General features: G+C 39.8%; 1 protein-coding gene across 4 annotated transcripts; it reads right to left on the bottom strand.

Annotated features, from left to right (window-relative positions):
* rbbp8 (retinoblastoma binding protein 8) lies at window positions 1–27,275 on the bottom strand. Of its 4 annotated transcripts, XM_053679620.1 has the most exons (20): window positions 26,914–27,275; window positions 26,496–26,628; window positions 24,719–24,761; window positions 19,867–19,962; window positions 19,285–19,382; window positions 17,474–17,546; window positions 16,979–17,133; window positions 16,422–16,517; window positions 16,114–16,184; window positions 15,768–15,829; window positions 15,355–15,442; window positions 15,105–15,219; window positions 11,424–11,494; window positions 10,463–10,571; window positions 9,980–10,186; window positions 8,173–8,206; window positions 7,994–8,087; window positions 6,955–7,096; window positions 2,909–3,013; window positions 1–427 (listed from the first exon to the last, which is right to left on the bottom strand). In XM_053679620.1, exons 2-19 carry the CDS (start codon window positions 26,605–26,607, stop codon window positions 2,919–2,921), a joined length of 1,761 nt encoding a protein of 586 aa, XP_053535595.1. In that variant the 5' UTR covers window positions 26,608–26,628; window positions 26,914–27,275; the 3' UTR covers window positions 1–427; window positions 2,909–2,918. The 4 variants fall into 4 exon arrangements, with proteins under 4 accessions (XP_053535595.1, XP_053535592.1, XP_053535584.1 ...); XM_053679617.1 differs by lacking the exon at window positions 1–427 and having other exon boundaries at window positions 2,706–3,013; window positions 26,496–26,709; window positions 26,914–27,274; XM_053679609.1 differs by lacking the exon at window positions 1–427 and having other exon boundaries at window positions 2,706–3,013; window positions 26,496–26,693; window positions 26,914–27,274.
* Between the last annotated feature and the right edge of the window lie 37 nt (window positions 27,276–27,312).

Here is a 27,312-nt window from a genome sequence, read left to right as displayed (position 1 = left end):
CACAATACAGTTTTTATTTATTTATTTTATTGAAGCAAAAAAAGTCATCCAACACTATCAACAATGTCAAAAACTAATCACCCCCTTAAACATAAAATCTGGTTGTGTCGCCTTTACCAGCAATAACTGCAACCGAACTCTTCTGATAATCAGAGATCAGTCTTTCACTTACTTCTAGGACTAGGACTTACTCTCATGCTTCGGATCACTGTCTTGCTGCATAATCCAGCTGCGCTTGAGTTTCAACTTATGGACTGAAGCCCGTACATTCTCCGTTAGGATTTTCTGGTACAGAACAGAATTCATGTTTCCCTCAATTATTGCAAGTTGCCCGGGCCCTGAAGCAGCAAAGCATCCCCACACCATCACACTTCCTCCACCACGCTTGACCATAGGTACAATGTTCTTTTTGTAGCATTAGGCCTACCTATAACAAAGAAAAGCTCATAACCTACTTGCTCCAGACAAAGATGCAAACCAACCAGTAACCCACATCCATGAAAATAATACTTAATATTACTGCATACAGTATATGCATCAAACTTGATATCTTTTCCAACTGTTTGAACACAACCGTCTTCCTGTCACAGGCGCGAACAACCTTAGCACTTCTTTTACTAGGATCAATTATATTACTGGAAGCATCAACTCTGTTTGAAAAATAATTTGACATTAAATTGATAAAGGATTAGTATAATTTCACTGCAAAAAAAATGTTTTACATTATAAAATTGCATAACGTATATATACACACATTATACACATACAATTTATGTTCTAGTTGTTCTATAGTAATTTAAAGAACCAATTGTTTTTAAATTGAAATTATTATTTTTTAAAAATTAACATCTGATCATTTTGTTAAAAATGTTTTAAAAATGCCCCCCCCCCCCCGCCCCAAGTATGTATGTAAGGATATTGCTTTTATTACAGTGACTTGATTGTAAGTTTGCATGTTTCCTGATTTGTACATAACAGGACTGACAAATTCTTTGGTTAACTGTGTTTTTTTAAAATACGTAAACATGGATGGGAAATAAATTTTTCGGAAAGAATATTTAGAAACTATAGATTAAAAAAAAAAAAAAATCATTTATATGACCTGCCAAATGCACCTGCAATTATAGAAGGGACAATACACATTATGTTCGCATTTCTTATATTGGATGGGCTGGATGATTTTTTGTTTTATATAAATGACAGGCTTGTGTTCCAAAGCCATCATGAAGCTGCTCTCTCATTCCACAAAACAAGCCATTTTCGGAAAATACTTGATTCTTCATAATGGAAAACTCGTTGCAGTAAAACAAATGATCTGCTGCGCCATTCTTGATCAAAGGAACCTTCTTACAGTTCTTTGTTCGATGCGAGCTTGTTGCACATCGAATGGAAAATAAACCCTTCTAAGTAATTATATTATTAATAAATATACAATTACACTAAACTTTTCAATAAATATTTCAGGCCGATTAATAATATTAAAAAGATTTTAGTTTACACGAACGCTAATAATGTTTATTATGTTAACAAATTAGAACACTGAAAGGATTTTCATACATGAATAGAAGCACAGCCCATTGGTTTGTGAAACAGCCAGTGGGGAAAAAAAAACAGACTGAAATTCCTCTTTTGTTCAGTCTCCATGCATGTATTGTAGTTTTTTTAAAGTTTGCCATAAATTACCACGGAATTGGGCTACGGACAGGTGTCTCTCGCTCCCTAATTGTGGTTATTATAAAGAGATAGCTACACAATATCCAAACTGTTCTGCAGCAGCTGTGGGTGTGCTCCAGTAATGCGTTGGGTATCCTGAGGCCAGCATTGAGCTTGCAGACCTTGAAGTCAGATCAGGATCCATAAACAAAATAATGGCACCATCTGAAGGTTCACCTTGGTCATCACAGTCATTAAAAAAATCAGCTGGTCATCAAGAGAGATGTTACTCAGGAAACTGAGAGCAGTGTGCCTACATCTGGGCTCCATGGTGACTTGAACTGACCTGCTAGTGACAGCTGTCGCCACACAATTTTTTAATTTTTTTTTTTTTGCGCCAGACCCATGTCAACCTGCAGTTCTTACCTAGTGTTCGAAGCTAAGCAGGGTTGAGCCAGGACAGTACCTGGATGGGAGACCTGGGAAAAACTAAGGGTGCTGCTGGAGGTGGTATTAGTGAGGCCAGCAGGGGGCGCTCACCCTGTGGTCTGTGTGGGTCCTGGCGCCCCAGTATAGTGACGAGGACACGATACTGTCTTTCTGATGAGACGTTAAACCGAGATCCTGACTCTCAGTGGTCATTAAAACTCCCAGGACACACATAATAAAAGGGTAGGGGTATAACCCCGGTGTCCTGGCGAAATTCCCCCATTGGCCCTTATCTATCACGGCCCCCTAATAATCCCCATCCCTGAATTGGCTACATCACTCTCTCCTCTCCACCAATATCTGATGTCTGGTGGGCGTTCTGGCGCACTGTGGCTGCCGTCGCAACGCTTTGAATGTCTTGAAAAGTGCTATATAAATGCAACTGCAACTAAAGTGTTCTTCAAATATGGCAGTGACAGACTGTCAGATGGCTGCCGTGGAACTATTGTCTGACTTGCCCAGTGATCTTGTCTTTTTTGATTGAATGTTGCTTGTGATTTTAGGCTCAAATTACGTGTTGCAGGTGTTGCTAATCAAATATAGTTGAAGCAAGTAACAAACAATTAAATGCTCATTATTTATTTCAACAATCTTGTACAAAGTATTCATATTTACAACCTGAATCATATACTAAACACACATTAGAAAGATTAAGTAAAAAATAATTAGCCTCCAGATCAAAACTGGATTTATATAGTATTTTCCACGGGCTGACTGTGTTCAGTACACATGGAGATTGGATGAGGCTACTAATATCTAATATCACCTGTGGAGTGTCACTGCAGTGCTTTAGCTTTTGGTGAGAATGTAGCAAGGTAAGGTTTCTTCCTCCTCAAACGTGGATCTGCCTGGTTGTCCTCTTTGATGTATCCTGTTAAAAATATAATACATTTACAAGTTGAATACGTTTTTTAAAGCATGTGGCATATACGTGTTCAATTCTCAAGAAAAGCTCTCAAGGAACTAGGAAGTGGGTCTCATGGGGGAAAAGACTGAATATGATATTCGTTTTTCGATGAATCCCAGATAAGATAGTGGCTGAACAAATCTCTGGGTTCCATGCCCACTACTGTGTAAAGAAACAAGAACAGCAGCTTTAACATCTGGAGTTAAAATGTTTGTAGGAATGTGGTCTAGGCACACAGACCATTTACCAATAACAGCACTGAAAATGTTTTCGGGGAAGAAATGAATATATTTTGGGATTGACAAATGAAGTGTAAAATGAAAGAGAAGTATGCTCCAGTGTGTATCAAATGTGTCAAAAATGGTGTTTAAATTAAAACTTGAGGAAGATGGTCGGTGATGGTCAGACCAACTTACTATATAAAGCTTGTAAGCAGAAACCAGGGACACAATCAATGTGATACTGATGTACTGCATCTAGATGTTGAATGATCAAAGCATTTCTTCAGCTGGGCAACTGTACGGGTCCTTCGTTGTCTTATTTTGCGCTTCATAATGCGCCACACATTCTCAATCGGAGACAGGTCAGGACTGCAGGCAGGCCATGCTAGCACCCGCACTCTCTGCTTACGCAATCATGCGCTTATAATCCGGGCAGAACGTGGTTCGGCGTTGTCCTGCTCTGGATGGCAGCATGTGTCGCTCCAAAATGTGTACATATCTTTCTGCATTAATGCTGCCCTCACAGATGTGCAAGTTACTCATGTCATGGGCACTGACACGCCCACATACCATGACAGACGCTGGCTTTTGGACCTGATGCTGATAACAGCTTGGAGGGTCCTTTTCCTCGTTGGTCCGGAGAACACGATGGCCGTTTTGTCAGTGGTCATCTGATAAAGTGTCCCATCTTTTTTTAAATGGGTTGCATGCGTCAATTTCAACATAAATGTTTAACTATGCAGTTGATTAGATAAAACATCAAATACCTTGTCTTTATACATTTTTTTGGGGGGGGGGGGAATAAATAAAAAATCAGTATTAGGGTTGTAAATCTCCCACATATTACCAGTATGTACAGTACTGTGCAAAAGTTGTGTTGTTTTTTTTTTTTTTGTACAAACTTTGTGATAGCTTATTATACCACAGTTGGTTCTGCTGAATTCTCGATTTTGATTGGCTGACGGACATTCTGAGGTGTGCAATGATTTTTCAGTAAATGCACAGCTAAAGTAGTTCCAGTCGGGTCTTGAGCACGTCACGGTTCCGGTTCACGTCACCAAATTACCGTATTGCCGCCTCAGGGTGCGCATTATTTTTCGAATGATTCGATGGCCCGTCTTCAATTATTCCTTACTTATTTTAACTTCTACATTAATGAATCAGTACAAAAACATGGTAGATTTCCAAATTTTAGTTTTCTAGCACAAAATTAAGTGCTACAGAAAAATATCTGTATGAAAGAAAGCAGCATTTTATGTAAGAGACCACTTTTCAAACAAAAAAACATAAGGAAGGCTGCTGGGTTTTGCTGCTCAGTAAAACTTACCAGTTAATTTATTTATAAAGCCGGACAAATTGTACCACCCGAGACTACTATTTTTATTTTCTTTTTTTAAAAGCAAAAGGGTTGCACGTAAATACTCTAAAGCCAAAAGCTAATTAATATTTTCATTGTGAGATTAGACGAATTAACAACAAAGAGGTCTTTCCTAATTTTAGAAAAGGCAACAATAACGCCAAGTAATCATTCTAGAGCTGGGGGGGGGGATACGTCTGAATATCATTCTGAAAGTGAGCAATTTTGTGCTGTGGAGGGACACAAATAACCTTACTGGAAATGTCGGGAAAGCAGAGGAAATTATATTTGACCCGAAAGGATTAGGTGATTATGGTCTAGTAATCATTCGTGACACCATTATTAGTCAAGTGGGTACTTAGAACTACTTGGGTGTGGTCATCGATTGCTCATTTACTTGGAAAGCCCGCAGTGAAAATCTCCGTCCAGAATTTCAGCAGCGGCTGTAGTTTTTAAAAAGGCTCATAAAGTGGTTTGTTGTTAGTCAGAAGATTATGCTTTTATTTGACCAGGCTGATCTGAGTAGTCTGATAAATTAAGGAATGCAAGCCTGGTACGGTAGCCTTTCTGTCCAGTCAAAATCTCAGCTTGCTCGTCTTGTTAAACTTGCTATGACAATCATGGGTGTAAGGGAATCTACATCGCTTCGATCCATATATGAGCAGTTGGTTTTTTTAAGAATACACAAAGAATGGTGACTGATTCAAGTCAGGTTTTATCTAAAATACATCAATTATTAACCTTTAGGGAAGAGTTACAGGATTCCACTATGCAAAAGCAACCGATTTCTACCAGTGTCTATTAATGTTTCAAACAGCAAGATGTAATTGTAAATATAAATGTATTTAGAATGGTTCTCTTTTTAATGTTTTTATTTTTTATTTTTTTATTGTGCGGCTTCAGCGTCCAAGATGAATTTCCTTGCAAAAGGACAATAAAGTATAAACTAAACTTGACGCGCCCCGTGCAGACCTGCTAATTGATGATAATCGATTATGAAAGTCGGTGTCAACGAATCTCATCATCAATTAGTTGGTCTGCACGTGGCGTTTACTCATCGCCTTACTTTGGCTAGTTGTTGCAGCTCTACTACATTTACTCACTGCGTTATTTCTGTTCACACATCGGCGAGTAAATACTAAAGTTGTGTCCCAAATGACGTACTATACACTTACACTATGCACTGCGTACTCTACCGTCTAGTGTATGGATTTTAGAAGGGTAGTATCGTCTCAAATGGTACACTAGAGGTTTTTACTAACCGGAAGTACAAGCCGTATAAACATAAATGTGACACCGCTAGCTTTCTCAGAATACCCACAGTCAACGACAATGAATTTCTTCAGTTTATTGTTTATATCAGCATTACCTTTTATACCCAACATGACCTCAGTCACCATCAGACGGAGGCGTAATCGGAAAGTGTACACCTGAAAAAAAGTGTGCGACCTCAAAGTCCTCTAAGGCATTGGAGATTTTATATTAAATGCCACGAAGAAGACTGTAACCTGTAAACTTTACAAAGCTGAGCTTGTGTAGCACGGAAGCACGACAGTGATGCACGAGCACAAACTTGTGTTTATATCCAAAATGCTCCGCTGTGTGCAAGAGGTTGGGGGAATTGGTGCGAGTTGCTTGTTTCAGTTTAATTCAAGGTTATTGTCATTATATGCTGCATTTGCAGTGTCAGTTCTGTTTATTGTAACGGGAGCGAGCTGTAAGTGATGTATTTGCGACGAGGCGGCGTTCCTCCTCACTCACGATGTAGACGCGAAAAACGGTGATTAAAAAGTGTAGCGCAAATTAAAACACTACGATCTTAAGTAAACACAAGTGGAACAATATGCCTGAAGGCATGAGTAACAAAGCATAAGGTGCAGCGGAAGTGAGATTTCTTATGCATAAATAATTTAAATAATAGCAACACAAATGTATGACTGGTTTGATTCACCAGATCTGTGACGAAGACTGAAGAGCTACAAGCAAGAGACATATGCAAGACGGCTTTCACTCTTCTCCGAGTCATCAAAGACAGCTGATATTTCATCAGGAGATTCTTTGCAGCTTGGAAGTATAGCTGCTCTTTTGTAAGTTACATCAATATTTCAGATAACCTTTTAAAGAACGGATTATAGCTACCATATGAAGCCACAATCGTTTCCCCCAAAATATTCATGTTATAGGTTCTACAACGTACGCAATATATTCACAGCAATTTCTATTAATGCAACATTAAATGCAATAATTGTGATTTAGCATGGCCTCACCAACTGAAATTTGCTTAAAATATGCTGTGGTAAAAACTAAACAACTGTTAGAGACAGTACCTCTCTCTATGCAAGTCTGTGTAGAAGGGAAGCCCACGTCCCAGAAGTTCTCTGGGGTCGAAGGCGGAATGTAACGAAAACGGTGCCGCGAGCAGGACGACAGTTTCTTCCGTCTCTCTTCCTCGGGGAGGTCTGCATAATACTAAAGAACATGTCATGCCTTCATTAGAATGGATTTATTTATTTGGTGAACTTCAAGAAACCTGATTAAAACCTCTTGAACATCTAGTAGTGCGAAGTGCACTATTTTGAATGACGTGAGTAACATTTGGTGACATACAGTCCCCTTTGAAAGTATTGGGACAGAAAGCCCAAGTCTTTTGTCTTTGCTATACAGTATACTCAACATTGAGATGACAGATCAGAATTTCAGCTTTCAGCTCCTGATATTTACACATGTGCGTGTTGAACAACTTAGAAAATGGCACCTTTTGTTTGAACCTATTTTTCCAAGTGATCAAAAATATTGGAAAGTATGAATGAATGAATTCAGATGTCTACAGAAACAGTGGCATGTCTGCCAATTTAGATAAATGTATCCAATCTAAATGGGAGGAACGTCATCATGCAGCAAGACAATGACCCAAAACGCACCGCCAACACAACATAAAAAGGGGGAACAAAAGTGGACAATTTTAAGTCAATCACCAGATCTTAACCCGACTGAGCATCCATTTCACCTCCTGAAAAGATACAACAACTGAAAGGAGCTGTGGTACAAGCCAGGAAACCAATCACAAAAGAAGAATGCAACAGTTTGGTGATCTCGGTGGGTCACCAGCTTGATTCGGTTATTGCAATTAAGGGACATGCAATATTAAGTGTTATTTACTTTAAGACTACCTGTTCCTATACTTGTGCTCACCTAAAAAAAAAATAATAATAAAAAAAATTATGATCTATCGTCTTATATTTATCTTTTGATCCCAACGTGTACAATAAAAACAAAAGAATTGGCCTTGCCTGTCCGATCATTTTGGAAGAGACTGTATGCGGTGCAGTTTGAGAGGAGATATATTTTGAAGAACACCTTACTCACAAGCTCGCATTCTTTGCATGTGTGGCCGTGAAGTTTTCTTCGTTCAGCTTTCTTGCGTACAACTACCACACGAGCAATGGACTCGTCCTTAGCACTGAATTAGAAAGAAAGAACACGGCGAGATTAAGCACTGGTTTTTAAAATACCTTGTTGACAGTACATCTAGTTCCAGATCTCACCTCTCAGAGGAACCGCCAATGGGGTTTTCTTCTTCTGTTTACAAAAACAAACGTGCATTAGTAAATGTCCATGTAAATGTTGTGATCCCAATTACATTCAAAAAATAAAACAACGAAAATGTGCGTACAAAATATAGCATTCTTCATATGTAATTGAGGCAGTGGGGCACGAATAGGAGGAAGACGAGAGAGAATGAGATTATCATTGTCCTAGCCATACACACACACACACACACACACACACACACACACTACACTGTATGGCCAAAAAACCCCATTTGTGGACACCTGAGGCTTGTCCACTAGATTTTTTGAACGTGGTTGTGGAGATTTGCACATTCAGCCACACAAGCATTAGTGAGGCCAGGCACCAACTTTTGGGCGAGGAGGTCTGGGGCGCAGTCGGCATTCCAGTTCATCCCAAAGGTGCCCGGTAGGGTTGAGGTCAGGGCTTTATGCAGGCCACTCAACTTGATCTATTCCAACCTTGGTAGACCACGTCTTCATGGACCTCGCTTTGTGCACAGGTGCATTGTGGGAACATGTTTGGGCTAGGCCCTTTAGTTCCAGTGAAAGCAAATTGTAATTCCACAGCATACAAAGATATCCTACAGTCATGTGTAAAAGAAAGTATATCCTCCTCCAATTCTATGTTTTTATTCATCATGGCCTAAATAACAATTGTGTGGTCCTTATCAACTTCTACGCGCAAACGAATAACCACAGGTACACCCTTCCTATTTCCACAATCATTAAGAGAGTAATTATCAGTCAGGTGATAGTAATGCATTGTACAAGACTGGTTAATCATTATCATAATCATACTTTCAGTTTGGTGGTCTGGAGCAATAAGATACGTGTCGGCATCATGCCAAGAAGAAAGGACATCAGCCATGATCTTAGAGAAGCAATTGTTGCTGCTTATAAACCTAGGAAGGGTTATAAGGCCATCTCCAAGACATTTTTAATTCACCATTCTATAGTGAGAAGGATTGTTTACAAATGGAGAGCCTTCAAGTTCCCAATCTTCCCAGGAGTGGGCGGCCCAGCAAATTCAATCTGTTTAATGGGTAGATATATAAAGAAAACCAAGACACATCATGTGACCTACAGGCCTCTGTAAGCGCGATCAAGGTTTGTTCAGGAGCGCACAATCAGGAAAATACTGAACGAGTATGGCTTTCAGAGAGGGTGACTAGGAAAAAGCCCCTCCTCTCCAAAAAAAAAAAAAAAAAAAAAATATGGCAGCACAACTTGGGTACAATCAAAGAGACAGTTTGTTTAACTGGACGCCAGTCAATTAGTTTCTCCACTGCGACTCAGTGAACAAAGGAGCTACGTGACGGTAATTAGCATTCAAAAAAGACATTCGTCTCGATAATCCGATCGCCTCACGATTTGGGGTCACACTTGTAACAACACCCATACTGTGAGAACGGAAAGCGCTCGCATCAAATGCTGTCCTTAATTTACATGTAGCACGAAACTTCATTTACATTACATACAGAAAACCTGGTCTGAAACACAGTATAAAATGTCTGTGCTGATATTGTTCGGGGTTCACTTTGACTCCGGCGAACCGGAAGTGATTCATGTACTTTGTCAATGCCGTGCTGGAATAAAGTTATTCTTCTTTGAGATTTCTACATCCTCTTCATTTTTTCTTACAGGGGTGAATACTTTTGCAAAGCATTGTAAATCTTTCGAGGTAATGTTACTAACTTGCTCTAGATGCAAGTACCAATGCTTATTACATGAGGAAATGATGCAAAGGATTGCTTTAATAAGCAAGTGTAAAAGGCGTTACCATCCATAACCTCCGCTTCCTCCAAATGTTCATCTTGTTTCGTGCCGTCCTCCTGTTTTTCACATTCCTCCTCTTCCTCATTCTCATTCTCAAGAACATACTCATTCTCCATGGCACTCATCTCATCCGGAGGGCAGGACTCATAATCTTCATGCCCGGTGGTGTCAAAGATATTTGCTAAGCTGTCATTAGCCTTCTGCCCTATTCCTATGAAAAAAGAGATTAGAACTTATAAATTAGCCATTTCACCTTTTTATGTCTTCTAGGGAAACCACTCAGTTGAGTCTACTGTGAGACATAATAAAGTAGAATGAATGAGTCAGTGCTATAAAATACAGTGCCTTCTATAAAAGCACAAAAAATGTGCATGTATATTAATGCTCTCTTAGTCCACAATGCAGCAGCAGAGATTATTAGTGCAATTGTCCTGGCATTACATTTGACACATTTCTAATGTTCTAGTGTCAGCAGAATTGCAGATACCTGTGATGCTGCTTGTCCGTTTCAATTCAGTCCTCTTTTGGTGAGCTACGAGCAAACTATGACTCACATATGTGCAGTCCAGGTCTACAGTCTCTGCCTGTATTTTGGGCTGTGAGAAAAGAAAAGAGTTCTGTAACAAATTAGATCGCTTATGTGTTGCGCCTTGATATCTCTTGACTGGTGGTTATTACTGTCTGTCCCAATGCAAGACTTACAGCGGATTCAGAAAGTATCCAGATCCCTTTATTTGTTCCACACATTGTTGTGATGTAGATTTGATTTTGAATTTCCACCCCCCCCCATCAATCTATACTTAATCGCCCGTAATGGTGAAGTGAAAACGTGTCTAGAGATTTCCGAAAGCTAATTATAAACCAAACACATTCGTTGATTCACAAAAGTATTCAGAGACTTTATTCGAGACTTTGTAGAAGTCCCCACAGAACTGTCCTGGACTTCATAGCTTGGTTTTTGTCCTGACAGCGTAATGTGACTTGTGGTCCCTTATAGACTCTGGTGTGTGCCTTTCCAAACTATGAGCAATCAATTAAAATTGTAACAGGTGGACTCCAATTGAGTTCTAGACACATCTCAAGGATAATTAAAACAAACAGCATGCACCTGACCACAATTTGGAATGCCACAGCAAAGGGCCTGAATACTTTTCTGAATAAGAGATTTAAATTTTTTTTTTTTTTGGAAAATCTCTGACTACATGTTTTCACGTCATCGTTATGGGTGATTAAGTGTAGATTGATGGGTAAAATGGTCATTATAAAAGATTGAAATCAAATCAACAATCAAGTAAAGGGGTCTGAATACTTTCTGAATTAACACTTATAACGAATCAGATTAATGTGCTTTGTTTTAAATTGAGAATAAAGTGTATACTTTATCACTTTTACTTTAACACCATAAATTTACTACCCAAGCTAAAGAAATATGTATTGTAGAATAATACCTCTGGATGAGGAAGGATACTTGTGTCATATTGGGACAGAGCAGCTCCTGGGTCCATGCTCCAGCTCTCATCTGAAAGGGCGTGAGAAAATCTTTGAGAAAATATGAACCTTATTTACACAGATACACAATATTAATTCTGCAACACAAGACTGCATAAAAATGAAATGTTCTAATTTCAAAGATGGGAAAAGTAAGTTCCCCTTAATGTGTTCTCACTAAAGAGAGTTTAGGTAAACACCCTATCTGGGAAACAGACAAGAATGTACCAAGCAGTATCCTCTAAATCCACATGCTGTTGAGGGTATCCGCCAAATCATTGAACAATTGGAGAAAAATAACATCATATTTAAAATCAACAGTTCCAACAATAGACCCATTTGGCCAGTGAAAGAAATCTGTTGGGGCCTACCTTGATCATGGTTGGGGCCCCTGGTATTTCAAGTTATCCAAGGGGTGGTTTGAGACTTAGAATACAATGCCCCCATGAAGTACCCATCCTTCTAACACTGAACAGTGATCAGCCAAAAATGTTGAAAAATGGGTTTTTACACCTTGATTTTTTTCTTCTTTTGCTAGTGTGCTTGAGATCCTTGTCTTGTTGCATGACCCAATGTCAGCCCAACTTAAGCTGCTATACTGATGGCCTCAAATTTGTCTCAGGAATATTGTGGTATAAAGTGGAGTTCATCGTCGTCTCAATGACTACAAGTTTCCCCAAGTCCTGTGGCTACAAAACAAGCCCAAATCATCCATTCTTGACAGTTGGTACGAGGCGTTTGTGGTCATACGCTGTGTTTGATTTTCGCTAAATAAGACACTGGTCTTCTAAGTCCAATGGATATTGTTCCAGAACGTTTGTGGTTCGTTCAGATGCAATTTTGCAAACCAAAGTCATGCTGCCATATTCTTTCTGGAGAGAATGGGCTTTTTCATAGCCATCCTTCAATGAAAGCCATACTCGTTCAGTTTTTTCCTGATTGTGCCCTCATGAACAAGTATTGATCGTGCTTACAGAGGCCTGTAGGTCACATGATGTATCTTGGTTTTTCTTTATATATCTACCCATTAAACAGATTGAATTTGCTGGGACATCCACTCCTTGGAAGATTGGCAACTGTTCTGAAGGCTCTCCATTTGTAAACAATCCTCCTCACTGTAGAATGCTGAGTTTCAAATAGTTTGGAGACGGCCTTCTAACCTTTCCCAAATTGAAGCGCGGCAACAATTTCTACTCTGAGGTCATGGCTGCTGTCCTTTCTTCTTGACATGATGTAGACACACACCCGAGTCCTCCAAAACACCAAACTGCCAAATGTTCTGTTTTTATAGAGGTAGTCACACTTCTTCATGAAGAACTAATCTTGTGGATTTCATTGATAACACCTGGCTGCTAATTACTCTTGAAAGGGTTGTGGCAGTATGAAGGGTGTACTTTTTTCCTCACCTGGTTTTTGAATGTTGGTCTACTTTTGGGGGAAAAATGACTACATATTGAAATCTGTTGCATCTGTTGTTTTGTTGTCACTTTTTGCTTATTTTGTTTGTTTAATGAGGTTGGTGAGGACCACACAATTCTTATTTACGCCCTGATAAATAAAAACATAACTGAAGTAGGCTGCTTACTTAGATCATGGCACCTTTTGTTTCAACCCACCCATTTTTTCAAGTGATCAAAAATATTGGAACACGTGACTGATAGGTGTTTCTTGCTGCCCAGGTGTGCCCTGTTAAATTGGTTGTTTAAAGAAGTAATAGCTCTGAATATCTAGTCTCGGTTTAAGATCTCGCTTTTGTCTATGAAGACTGCATTTGTTGTTAAAAAGTATAAACCAACATGAAGTCCAGAGAGCTGTCTATGGGAAAATAGCGAGCCATTTTGAATCTTAGAGGGAAAATCTATCAGAGCCATTGCACAAGCACTGGGTACGGCCAATACAACCATTTGGAATGTCCTGAAAAAGAAAGAAACCACTGGTGTACTAACAACCAGACTTGAAACAGGTCGACCAAGAAAAATAATAGCAGTTGATGACAAACAGTGTGACAGCTGTGGGAAAAAACCCCAAAACAACAGTTAGTGACATCACCTTCACAGGGCAAGGATGAAGATATCACAATCCACCATTCGAAGAAGACTTCAAGTGCTACCAGAGTGACGGAAAGGCCAAAGTGTGGCGAAAGAATGGATCTTCTCATGATCCAAAACATAGGTCTACATAAGTCTACAGAAAGAATGTGTCTTCCAATCTACAGAGAAATGGATCCACATTAACCCACTTGAGCAGCATTTCATTTTCCCTTCGAAACAAACAACTGAAAGAAGCTGCAGTACAAGCAACACAAAAGAAAAACGGAAAAGCAACACAAAAGAAAAATATAACAGCTTGGTGCTATCAGTGGGTCACCAGCTTGAAGCGGTTATTAAAAGCAAGAGATATGCAACCAAATATTAAGTGTTATTTACTTTAAGACTACCTGTTCCTACACTTTTGCTTACCTAAGCATTGAGACGTCTGCCACCAAAAGCGCCATGTTTTAAGCTGTTTAACACATCTAGATGTAAATATCAGGAAATGAAAGCTGAAATTCTGACCTATCATCTCAAATTCATCTTTTGATCTCAAACCCAAATGTCTTCAATGTATAGCGAAAATAACAGAATTGGCCTTGCTGTTCCAATACTTTCAGAGGGGACTATCTGCAAAGGTAACATCATTTCATAACTGTAATTGGCCAGAATCATGTCCTCCATGGGCTACTCCATGCCCATACAGTTGCACAACACCAATTACATATGCAGCAGTTATCTAGCCAACCGGTGGATATTTTCCCCTTGCGTTTTTTTTTTTTTTTACTAAATCATTTACTGATCTTATTAAAAATCATCCTTACTAGACGCTACATGCTATAAATAAAATACAACAAAATTTGAATACGTATCCCGTGTGTAACTGCAACAATGAAGTTACATTACAGGCAGTATAAACAGAGTTTGCAGTTTTAGTGAAGTTTTAAAATGTGTTGTGATTGTTGACAGTACGTAGATGGTCGTGATCTACTAAAAAGCCTCGGCGGTCGAACCGTAGCTTGACGTCGACAGATTGACGACCCCTGATCTAGACTGCTTAGCCACAGTAACATCCGACAAGTTTTGCAGACCTCAACACGAGTAAAAACGAATAACCTGGAATTTACCTGGACAAATCCAAGGTCAGGAATCACTTCACTTAGTTCAGTATTATGCCAAATTAAACTGGGTAAACGACATGTGCCACAAAATTGGAAATTAAATGCGTTTGTACTTTTACACAATGACGGCAAATGTGTGCATTCTCTCCACAGCGGCTTTACTATTACTATACTAGTTTTGCTACACTAGTTCATTACGGTTTATTAAACCATAATGAGCTTTCCTTTACTTTCACACTATCTGGTGTTACCCAGATGAGGACGAGTTCCCTTCTGAGTCCGCTTCCTCTCAAGGTTTCTTCCTCTTAACATCTTTGGGGGTTTTTCCTCGCCACCGGCTCGCTCACTTGGGATCGATTTGCACACTTAAAATCTGTATACCGTGTTTATATATTTCTGTAAAGCTGCTTTGAGACAATGTCCATTGTAAAACGCGCTATACAAATACAACTGAATTGAACTGAACTATTAGAAAATGTTACATACATACCATTTGGACTACATTTCTGGCTCGGCAAAGGACTCTTGCATGGAGTACATGGACTCGTACATGAAGCATCAGGCGTGGCCTGTTCCGTCTCGCAGCTTCTCCTTTTGCACGCTTCCTTGAAATGTGTATTTATAAGGATGTAATACAAGTAACGCCAAAATGAAATGCGACACAAAATGCAAAGTTACAGCTACAGAGCTGTTTATAAGAAGCAGAAACACCCAACACACTGTCTTACATGGACATTTACCTGCTCAATGTGTTTGCCAGACAGTTTTTGTGAAGACTCTGGCCCGTCATGTTTCTTCTCCATAGTCTGCTCTTTGGCCCCCGGACAACTATTAGGACGGAGAAGAGACAATGTGCTTTTGCTTCCCTCCTTCTGAGAGGCTAAAATGATTTCTTTTGTATGCTAAAGACGAGTCTAGCTGAAGTGAGGACATGCAGGTGGGATTGCCAGCTGATTGCAACCTAAATGCTTGGAGTCTTGGAATACAGAGACACTTGAGTCGATGATGACGGCAAAAACGGAAATATTAATAAACTAAGACTCTAACATACAAAATCACATCATACGTTGTTGGTGTTTTTTTTCTTTCCATATCGGTTAATTTCCCGATAATGAGAAATCGTGTTTTTGTCTTGCTGGGAAAGTCTACTTACCTAGTGAAATTCTTCACCTTGTGCTTAGGTTGACTGAGAAAGTTTACATCACTCTCACGCATCTGAAGGCAAGACATGAGAAAAGTTAACAACGTAAAAGATTACGGCGGTCGATTCCAGATGTAGAATGCGTATTCAAAGTTCATTCACGCAGCACAAACACTCATTTTTCAAAATCCCTACATCAATACTGAGGCAATCGTGTCTAGTCCAATATTTTCGTTGTATGGTAAAGGGGGGGGGGGGGGGGGAGTAAATAGTACTTCATTTAAATACATTCTGTGTTAATCCATAATATCTAAAATAAGTACATTTCACTGAAAAAGCAATAAAGGTTCTGACAAACCTGCTCAGAATTTAGGTCTATATGGCAAGTTTCTGCAACCACAGTTCTGCCATGAATCTTGGTATTGCACTCTAAATAGATCAACAGATACATTACGAATGGTAGCAGGGTCAGGGAAAAGTAATAGCAGAGCATGCTGAAGTATAAATAACTGGTGTATACAGTATACCGGCTTATAAAAAAAAATATATTTTTAAAATTGACACTTTTCTGATTACCCCCTTTTGATTGTGAATGTATAGTGACGATGATCTATATAGTCTGATGATGTGATTTTGGGCATTATTTCATCAATTAGTAGTTCTTACTTTCAATGCATGTTACATCCATATTACATGTCTCTGGAACAAGCACATCGATAGCATGGCAGCCTAAAGATGTAGCCAGCTCTCTTTTCCGGGGAGCTACAGAACAGAAAACAGCAAAAATTACGCCTTTCACACTCGCCGTGAAAGTGCACGGTCAGTCCATAAATATTTGGACACTGACAAAGCTAGTCGTTTTTTTTTGTTTTTTTTTTAAAGCTGTCTACCACAGTATATTGAAGTTGAACTTAAATAATGAATGTGACCTCAAATGGCACGCTTTCAGATTTTATTTAGGGGTATTTGTTTATAGAACGGTTGTATAGAAGACTTCACACTTGCACTCATGCTTTTGTACTGAATATCAGCACTTTTGCTCATGCAGTATCGCTTAACCCGGTGGACTCAAAATATTCTACGTTTAACCTGACAGAAAGCAGGGGCGCTACAACTTTCAAGTGAGGAAATAATGACTCTTTTTGCATATTTTTGAGCAAAAACCAGGAGTGAGCAGCGTACTCGTGTTAAAATGCAGAGGGCACAAAATGTGCACGACTAACCAGGTAGTGGCTGGGACTGCAATTTTTCGGCATAGCGAATGTGGCTCTGATCTTTCTTGCGCTTCATCTTGTTGACTACGGGAAAGGACATTGGCTGCTTTGGCGAGTCTGGGATCATGCCTTCCTCTGGCTCGGTGAACGAGGCCTGCTGCAAACTAAACATGCAGAAATTACTTACCAGCGAAATGGATGCTTACATCCGTCAACATCCTTAATATTAAAGTCAACAATACAATCGTTGTCTTGAGTGAATGAAACACACACACACACACACACACACACACACACACACACACACTCTCTCTCTCAAGCCATTCCTTAACCAACGGTCATTTGATAATGTTTTAATGAAATATTAGAAGTGCTGAGAAAAAAATATGCTAAAATTTTCAATCTTAGTGGTAATTAATGGGAACCTTGAGCATGAAATGTGCTTGTGGTACAGTAACATGAAGTGTGTGTGTGTGTGCGTGCGCACTTGTTCATTTCACTTACATTTGTCCACGTAATTGCTCTAGCTGAAGACTGAGCTTCCTGTTCTCTTCTCTAAGCATATTTCTCTCCGACTCTAAACGTCAACATACACACAGATAATCCAACAAACTTCAAAAAGGACATAATAAATGCATGACAGACATGTGTAGATTACGTTTTACAGTGCTGTGATTTCTTCTGTTTTCGTGTACATCTCATACTAAATAGTTTTCGATCTTCAGACCAAATACAACATAAAACAAAGGCAAGCTGAGTGACGCGCAATACAGTTTTTAAACTTTTCTGTGAAAAGCTAACTGCACCCTTAAACTTAAAATCTGGTTGTGCCGCCTTTAGCAGCAATAACTGCAAACAAATGCTTGCGATAATTGGAGATCAGTCTTTCACTTGCTTCTAGGACAAGGACTTACTCCTATGCTTTGGAGCATTGTCTTGCTGCATAATCCAATCGCACTTGAGTTTCAACTCACAGACTGAAGACATTCTCCTTTAGGATTTTCTGGTAGAGAGCAGAATTCATGTTTCCCTCAATTATTGCAATTTGCCCAGGCCCTGTAGCAGCAAAGCATCCCCACACCATCACACTTCCTCCACCATGCTTCACAGTAGGTATGAGGGTTTTTTGTGGAATTCTGTGTTTGGTATGTACCAGATGTAACGGGACTCCTGTCTTCCAAACAGTTCCGCTTTCAACTCATCAGTCCACAGAATATTCTCCCAAAAGGTTTGAGGATCATCAAGGTGTGTTTTGGCAAAATTCACATGAGCCTTAACGTTCTTCTGGGTTAGCAGTGGTTTTCACCTCACCACTCTTCCATGGAGCCATTTTTGCCCAGTGTGTTTCTGATAGTGGAGTCATGAACAGTGACCTTTACTGATGCAAGAGAGGCCTGTAGGTCCTTTGATGTTGTCCTTGGCTCTTTTGTGACTTCCTGGATGAATCATTGCTATGCTCTTAGAGGAATTTTGGAAGGTCGTACACTTCTGGGAAGGTTCACTACTGTGCCGAGTTTTTCCATTTGGAGATAACGGCTCTCACTGGAGTTCTTTGGAGTCCCGGAGCCTTTGTAAATGGCTTTGTAAACCTTCCCAGACTGATGTATTTCAATCACCTGGAATTTCTTTCCATTTTGTCATGGTGTGTTGCTGAGTAAGAGCTTTTTACCAGCTTCATGCTGTTGAAAAAGTTCTATGTAAGTGTTGATGTGATTGAACAGGGTTTGCAGTAACAGGCCTGGTTGCGTCTAGTCCAGCTGAACCCCATTATGAATGCGGTTTCATACAGTAGATTGGGGGAATTAATAATTATGGGAGCAAATACATTTTCACACAGGCCTAGTTGGTATTGGATAACATTTTTTTGCTTCAATAAATAACATTATCATTTAAAAACTCTATTTTGTGTTTACTCAGGTTGCTTTTGTTTTATCTTCGATATTGTCTTAATTTCTGAAACAATTTAGCATGATATATACAGATACTTTTTCACAGCACTGTATTAAAAAAACAAACACAAGTATTTTACTTCAGTTGAGCCAGCCGGCGCAATACTCGCGCTTCACACTGCCTGGGGCCGGTACACGGACAACCAAATCTACAAGCTAAAATCTGAAAATGTCTGCACAAATGTAGATGAATTGCCACCCTTTCAAACTACAACACACATCTACATGACATAACTGGAAAAACTAGCTCGGATTTGGTTTTTAGAAAGGAATTTGGCCCAGGAGTGTAGGACGGGGGAAAAAAAAACAACCTACTGCACCGCAGTCCAAAGAGAAACTCAGAAAGAGAGGCAGGTATGTACTTACGGAGTTCATTGAGGAGCGGGAGATTTTCAAACGCGGCTTGTGTTTTTTTCATTTGTTTTTCTGTTTCTCTGCAGCGATCACAAGGTCCAGATTGTAATCTAGTAACATATTCATCACGTTACACATACACATGTAGATCATGGTTCACTTTATATTTCTAGATTTTTGAAAGAAGGGGGCATCTGACCACGCCCTTTTTTTTTTTGCCTCTTATAGGCAATTGTATGTTACGAGCTGATGAGACGTACGTAGGCTAGAAGCAACGTGAACGCTCTAACATGGTTCGTAGTGCATTTCTGCAAGGAAATAAAACTAATGGAACATGTGACTTCTGAGAAACGTAAATACAATTACAGAATTAAACTGGTCAGCTCGGCTGTCAATATCTAAATAAATATATAATATAGATAAATAATTTTTTTTTTAAAAAGAGATCATATATAGTTTTATTTTAGGCAAATCATTTCCGTAATGAATTTCTCTTAATCGGTCACACACTTTTTAGATAGAGTATATCTATAGAACAGTGTAAAGTACATGCAAGTAATCGATGTCAAATTGAGATGAACCCGTATAAAGTACCTTTCCTTCAGGACTTTGATGGATTCCTGCAGTGTTCTCTGTTGCTCACGTAAATGCTGATTCTTGTTATAAAACTCCTCCAGTCTTTGCGCATCACTAACGGAGAGAGCAACCAGGAATGATATAAATGCATTATATTATTTTATATATACACACACATACACAGTATCTCACAAAAGTGAGTACACCCCTCACATTTTTGTAAATATTTGATTATATATTTTCATGTGACAGCACTGAAGAAATGACACTTTGCTACAATGTAAAGTAGTGAGTGTACATCTTGTGTAACAGTGTAAATTTGCTGTTCCCTCAAAATAACTCAACACACAGCCATTAATGTCTAAACCGCTGGCAACAAAAGTGAGTACACCCCTAAGTGAAAATGTCCAAATTGGGCCCAATTAACAATTTTCCCTCCCCGGTGTCATGTGACTTGTTAGTGTTACAAGGTCTCAGGTGTGAATGGGGAGCAGGTGTGTTAAATTTGGTGTCATCGCTCTCACACTCCTTCATACTGGTCACTGGAAGTTCAACATGGCACCTCATGGCAAAGAACTCTCTGAGGATCTGAAAAAAAGAATTGTTGCTCTACATAAAGACGCCCTAGGCTATAAGAAGATTGCCAAGACCCTGACACTGAGCTGCAGCACGGTGGCCAAGACCATACAGCGGTTTAACAGGACGGGTTCCACTCAGAACAGGCCTCGCCATGGTCGACCAAAGAAGTTGAGTGCACATGCTCGGCATCATATCCAGAGGTTGTCTTCGGGACATAGACGTATGAGTGCTGCCAGCATTGGGGGGGTCAGCCTGTCAGTGCTCAGACCATACACCGCACACTGCATCAAATTGGTCTGCATGGCTGTCGTCCCAGAAGGAAGTCTCTTCTAAAGATGATGCACAAGAAAGCCCACAAACAGTTTGATGAAGACAAGCAGACTAAGGACATGGATTACTGGAACCATGTCCTGTGGTCTGATGAGACCAAGATAAACTTATTTGGTTCAGATGGTGTCAAGTGTGTGTGGGGGCAACCAGGTGAGGAGTACAAAGACAAGTGTGTCTTGCCTACAGTCAAGCATGGTGCTGGGAGTGTCATGGTCTGGGGCTGCATGAGTGCTGCCGGCACTGGGGAGCTACAGTTCATTGAGGAAAATATGAATGCCAACATGTATTGTGACATACTGAAGCAGAGCATGATCAGTATGCAGTATTCCAGCATGATAACGACCCCAAACACACCTCCAAGACGACCACTGCCTTGCTAAAGAAGCTGAGGGTGAAGGTGATGGACTGGCCAAGCATGTCTCCAGACCTAAACCCTATTGAGCATCTGTGGGGCATCTTCAAACGGAATGTGGAGGAGCACAAGGTCTCTAACATACACCAGCTCCGTGATGTCATCATGGAGGAGTGGAAGAGGACTCCAGTGGCAACCTGTGAAGCTCTGGTGAACTCCATGCCCAAGAGGGTTAAGGCAGTGCTGGAAAATAATGGCGACCACACAAAATATTGACACTTTGGGCCCAATTTGGACATTTTCACTTAGGGGTGTACTCACTTTTGTTGCCAGCGGTTTAGACATTAATGTCTGTGTGTTGAGTTATTTTGAGGGGACAGCAAATTTACACTGCTACACAAGCTGTACACTCACTACTTTACATTGCAGAAAAGTGTCATATTCAAAAATGTGAGGGGTGTACTTACTTTTGTGAGGTATATATTTTATATACACACACACACATACATATATATCAGTAAAACAGCACAGTTGGTCAGATTAGAAGTTTTTGGACTAGTTGCGTCAATTGTAGAAATAGAACAAAAGTAAATCCTACTCATAATGGTGGTCACACTCTTGACCTCATACTAACATACGGACTAAGTATAGAAAATATTATCATTTTTCCGCAGTCTGTAGTTGTCTCAGACCATTATCTTATCTCGTTCATAATACGTATTGATCAGAATATTTCCACCTCGTCTCGTTACCCCGTAAAACGTACTTTCGCATCAGCTACTGCACCGAGCTTCATCAACAACCTCCCAGCGGCATCAATTAGATTTGGATCACTGTCTGATCCGATAGCACTCGATCAAGTGACTGAATGCTTAGAAAATTAATTAGAGAGAAAAAGCTGGCACCCTGGTATAATGATCATATGCGAACCTTAAAACGGACCACTCGACAATTAGAACGTAAATGGCGTCAAACCAAATTGGTAGTATTTCAAACAGCATGGAAGAAGAGCCTACTGAATTATAGAAAATCTCTTAGTGATGCTAAGAATAGAAAAGTCTATCTCTCCATCTTAATTGGAGATAACAAAAACAATTCGAGATTTCTATTCAACATGGTAGCAAAATTAACTAGGAATAAAACCACTACAGAGAGAAGCACACAATCATTACACAGCAGCAAAGATTTCATGTACTTTTTCATTGGTAAAGTTAAAAATATTAGATGTGAAATTCAGGCTATTCAATTAAAACCAAGCAGTTTTATAACTAACCCTGTAGATGACAATATAGCAATAACAGATCAACGTTTAGAATGTTTTACTCCCCTTGTAGAGACTGAACTAGCTTCATTAAACTCTTCAGCAAAATCATCAACCTGCATACTTGATCCTGTACCTAAATGTTTCTTTAAACAGATTTGTCCTAGAGTAATTGAACCGCTTTTAAATATAATCAATTCTTCCCTTAGCACTGGCTATGTACCAAAATCATTTAAATTAGCAGCTATTAAACCCCTGATTAAAAAACCTGACCCTGACCCCTCTCAACTGTCCAGCTATAGACCTATATCCAATCTCCCCTTTTTCTCCAAGATTTTAGAAAAGGTTGTAGCACAGCAGCTATGCTCGTACTTACGTAGGAACAACATTCATGATGTGTATTAGTTGGGGTTTAGACCTCATCATAGCACAGAGACAGCGCTAGTTAAAGTAGTAAACGACCTACTACTGGCCTCTGATCAGGGTTGTGTCTCGTTGCTTGTATTACTTGACCTTAGTGCAGCTTTTGATACTATAGATCACACTATTCTCCTTGACAGACCAAAATGTTGTTGGCATTAAGGGAACGGCCCTCTCCTGGCTCAGGTCTTATTTGACCGATCGTTATCAGTACGTAGATGTAAATGGAGACTTCTCCACACATACCAAGGTTAAATTTGGTGTTCCACAAGGTTCTGTTTTAGGCCCACTGCTTTTTACTTTATATATGCTCCCTCTAGGTCAAATTATTCGTAAGCATGGAATTAGCTTCCACTGTTATGCTGATGATACACAGGTGTATGTTTCAGCGAAGCCAGACGACAGACAGCAGCTTAATAAAGTTGAGGAATGTGTAAAGGACATTAGACGTTGGATGCTTATTAACTTCCTCTTACTTAATTCTGAAGACAGAAGTACTTGTACTAGGACCACGTGTAGCTAGAAGTAAGCTTTCTGATCACATGGTTACTCTGGATGGTCTTTCTGTTTCATCATGTACAGCAGTTAAAGACCTTGGTGTGATTATTGACTCCAGCCTATCATTGACGCTCATGTAGATAATATTACTAGGATAGCCTCCTTTCATCTCAGAAATATTTCTAAAATAAGAAATATATTGTCACTACATGATGCAGAAATACTAGTTCATGCATTCGTCACCTCTAGATTAGATTACTGTAATGCCTTACTGTCTGGATGTTCCAGTAGGAATATAAACAAACTCCAGTTAGTTCAGAATGCAGCTGCTAGAGTCCTAACTAGAACTAGAAGATACGACCATATCACACCGATATTATCCACACTGCATTGGCTCCCAGTGAAATCTTGCATTGATTATAAAATACTTTTATTAATTTATAAAGCACTAAATGGTCTCGCGCCACAGTATCTAAGAGACCTTTTGGTTTTCTATGATCCGTCACGCCTACTTAGATCAAAAGATGCAGGCTATTTGACGGTACCTCGAATAGCGAAGGTCACAGCAGGGGGAAGAACTTTCTCTTATAGAGCCCCACAGTTATGGAACAGTCTTCCTATTAGTGTTCGGGACTCAGGCACAGTCTCAGTGTTTAAGTCTAGGCTGAAAACATATTTGTTCACTCAAGCCTACCATGAGTAGACTTTCTATTACGCTAAGCACAGTCCTAACAATCTCTTCTCTCCCTCTCTCCTTCTGTCGAGCCACACACGATTTTATGGAGATACTAGAGATCCTGATCCTTTCTGCTCTCCGGACCTGCCTGATCCGTTCAGATCTCCTACCTCTGGATGGAGCTCTCATCTACTCCAATTCCAGATTGCTGGGACTACAGTTGCTTCTAAGGTTAAACAGACTTCATATTAATCCGCAATGAACTTTCTTTTACTTTCACACTATCTGTTGTTACCCAGATGAGGATGAGTTCCTTCTGAGTCTGGTTCCTCTCAAGGTTTCTTCCTCTTAACATCTTAGGGAGTTTTTCCTCGCCACCGGCTCACTCACTTGGGATAAATTCGCACATTGTGTTTATATATTTCTGTAAAGCTGCTTTGAGACAATGTCTATTGTAAAAAGCGCTGTACAAATAAAATTGAACTGAATTAAATTACACTAACGTATTCAAATCTACTCAGGTAGATTTTCACCAGTAAGTAATTTATTTAGTTGTCTTCTTCATTCATTTTTCCTCAAGCCAGCATGTTTTGTACTCTTTCAACCTCTGCTATTCCCCGGCCTGAAATGAACTTTCAGAATGGAAATAGACCTGGATCTGAACCCCCTGAATAAAAATATATGCCTGAGTGAAAAACGGATTTGAAAAGTGAAACAAAAAAAGCTGATGTGTTTTTCTTTTAACTCCACTTACAAGCATCGCTCCTTCTTCAGTTTATTCACCTTTAACTGCAGTCCTGAGAAGAAGAAGAAACATTTTTTTTTACTATACTGTAACCACGACACGAGCAACTGAACAGCCTGGGATGCTTACACGCTTACTGTACATCAACCAACAAAAACAACTGGTGCTTGAAAGTTTGTGAACCCTTTCGAATTTTCTATATTTCTGCATGAATATAACCTAAAACATGATCTGATTTTCAAACAAGTCATACAAGTAGATAAAGAGAACCTGGTTAAACAAATACATACAGAACAGCTTCAACTCCGGGATGTTGGTGGGATGTTTTCTACAGAGGATACAGCCTGGAGATTGCTTAGGACGATACTGCTGGATATACCATGTAATGGTTCTCACTGTGATTGCTGCGATGGCCTTGAGACTGCAATTACTACATAAAATTTTGCACTCGGAAATCCTTTGGTGATCAGTGGACTAGTTCAACGAAACAGACTTCATATAAAAACCATAATGAACTTTCTTTTACTTTCACACTATCCGTTGTTACCCAGATGAGGACGGGTTCACTTCCGAGTCTGGTTCCTCTCAAGGTTTCTTCCTCGTATCATCTTAAGGAGGTTTTCCTCACCACCGTCACCACCGGCTCGCTCAACAGGGATCAATTCACACTGTAAAGCTGTTTCTGTAAAGCTGCTTTGAGACAATCGAATCGAATCACTTTGAATTTTCTCAATCGAATGCCTGCGCCGGGTCCTTCCTCAACATTTCTATCGGATTAATGTCAGGACATTGACTTAGCCTTTCCAAAACGTTAACTTCTTTAACCGTTCTTTGGTAGAATGACTTGTCTGCTTAGGGTCTCTTGAGATTCAGTGCAGACGGGTGTCCTGACATTTTCCTTTAGAGGTCACTGGTGTACTTCAGAATTCATTGCTCCTTCAATGATGGCAAGTCATGATACCACCACCATGTTTCGCAGATGGCATAAGGTTCTTATATTGGAATGCAGTGTTTTCCTTTCCCAAACATAGCGCTTCTTATTTAACACCCCCCCCCCCAAAAAAAAATAAAAATCTATGTTGGTCTCATCCGTCCACAAAACTTTCTTCCAACAGTCTTCTGGCTTGTCCACGTGCACGATTACACGTCTTGCTCTTGGAGGGATCTCTGTTGGTCGACCACTCCTGGGGACGTAAATACAATGTTCTTGAGTTCCCTCCATTTGTACACACTCTATCTGTCTGACTGTTGATTGGTGGAGTCCAAACTCTTCCGACATGGTTTCGTGACCTTTCCCAGCGTGATGCGCTTCAACAACTCTTTTTCTCAGCTCCGCAGAACTCTCCACTGTTCGTACCACGACACACGTGTGTCGTGAAGATCAGACTTTGATAGAGCCCTGTTCTTTTAAATCAAACACCTGATCGTCATCCCGTTGATTGAAAACATCTGCCTCTAATATGACCTTCGTATTAATCTGCTAATCCTGGAGATTTACATAATATTGCCACTCACAGATATGGAATACCGGATTGAGGTGTTTCCTCAAGAAATAAATGAGCAAGTTAGATGTATTTATTTAGTCTCACATGTTTAATTGACTTCTCTTTATCTGCTTTTAGGACTCGTGTGGAGATCTGACGATGTTTTAGGTCATACTGATGCAGAAATCTAGAAACTTTTGCAAGCACTCAAGACTGTGAGGATCATCTCTAGAAGTCTGTTCTCATCACCACGATCACTGCAATACGTAAATGGGGAAAAGTGAGATCATTTCACACGTGACCTTGGACTGTAGTATCATGGAAGTGTCTGAGGTGCTCCAGCAGATCTTGGAAGGCAGGTTCTGTGCAAGAACCCTGTGTGCAGACTTCATCAGTACACTGAGCACTGCTCATCCTTCTCTCCAGTCAGTCAACCTGGATTTAAGGGGTTAGGGGTAAAGAAGACACCACTCTCAAACGGGTCTGCTAGAGAACCTGATCTGGAATGGAAAGTTCCTGAACAAACAGTAATTTAGAGACAATCTCGGCGTTAGCTAGCTAATGTATTGTATTATCTTATGTTATGTTAGCAGGAAAAAAAATATCTCAAAATATATATGTATATATCAACATTGTTGCTTCCCCTTATTGTTGCTTCTCTATCAAAGTACCTGATTCCTAACGCAAACACTAGAATTTACAATAAAAGTTCATTCTTACCGAAAGACTACATAGAGCTACAGCTAGAACTTGACGAATACGGCGCCAAAGAAGTCTTTGGCTCCATCATTAGCGCCATCTGTTGGTTAGGTCGAAAAACAACAACAACAAAACAAACAACAACAAAAAAGCAGCACGGTATAACTGGACTTAAAAGCGAACCTACATAATGAGATCTTTTGCCAAATTCGGCATCATGCAAGAGTTTCTTTTAGACTCCTGGATTACGGTTTATACATCAGCGCGTCGGCGCTTTACTCCGAGCCGACAGGTGGCGATATATTCACACAAACCCACCAACAAAGCCGAGGCCGACGAAGAAAACATAAGCTCCGGAAGGGAACGTAAACTTCACACTGCACAGACCAGCTGTTTTTGAAAACCGAGCACTATAAGTAA

The sequence above is a fragment of the Ictalurus punctatus genome, chromosome 1 (genome assembly GCF_001660625.3).
Source record: "Ictalurus punctatus breed USDA103 chromosome 1, Coco_2.0, whole genome shotgun sequence".
Lineage (NCBI taxonomy): Eukaryota > Metazoa > Chordata > Actinopteri > Siluriformes > Ictaluridae > Ictalurus > Ictalurus punctatus.
The sequence above is the reverse complement of the archived record's forward strand: the minus strand, read 5'-3'. Positions and strand labels throughout refer to the sequence as shown.

Coding starts and splice junctions, on each gene's coding strand:
- rbbp8 (XM_053679620.1), bottom strand. CDS start 26,607: ATGAGCAGTGCTCAGTGTACTGATGAAGTCTGCACACAGGGTTCTTGC. Junction 15,220..15,354: donor CTGGCAAACACATTGAGCAG/GTAAATGTCCAT, acceptor ACACATTTCAAG/GAAGCGTGCAAAAGGAGAAG. Junction 11,495..15,104: donor CCAGAAATGTAGTCCAAATG/GTATGTATGTAA, acceptor ACGCCCTTTCAG/ATGAGAGCTGGAGCATGGAC.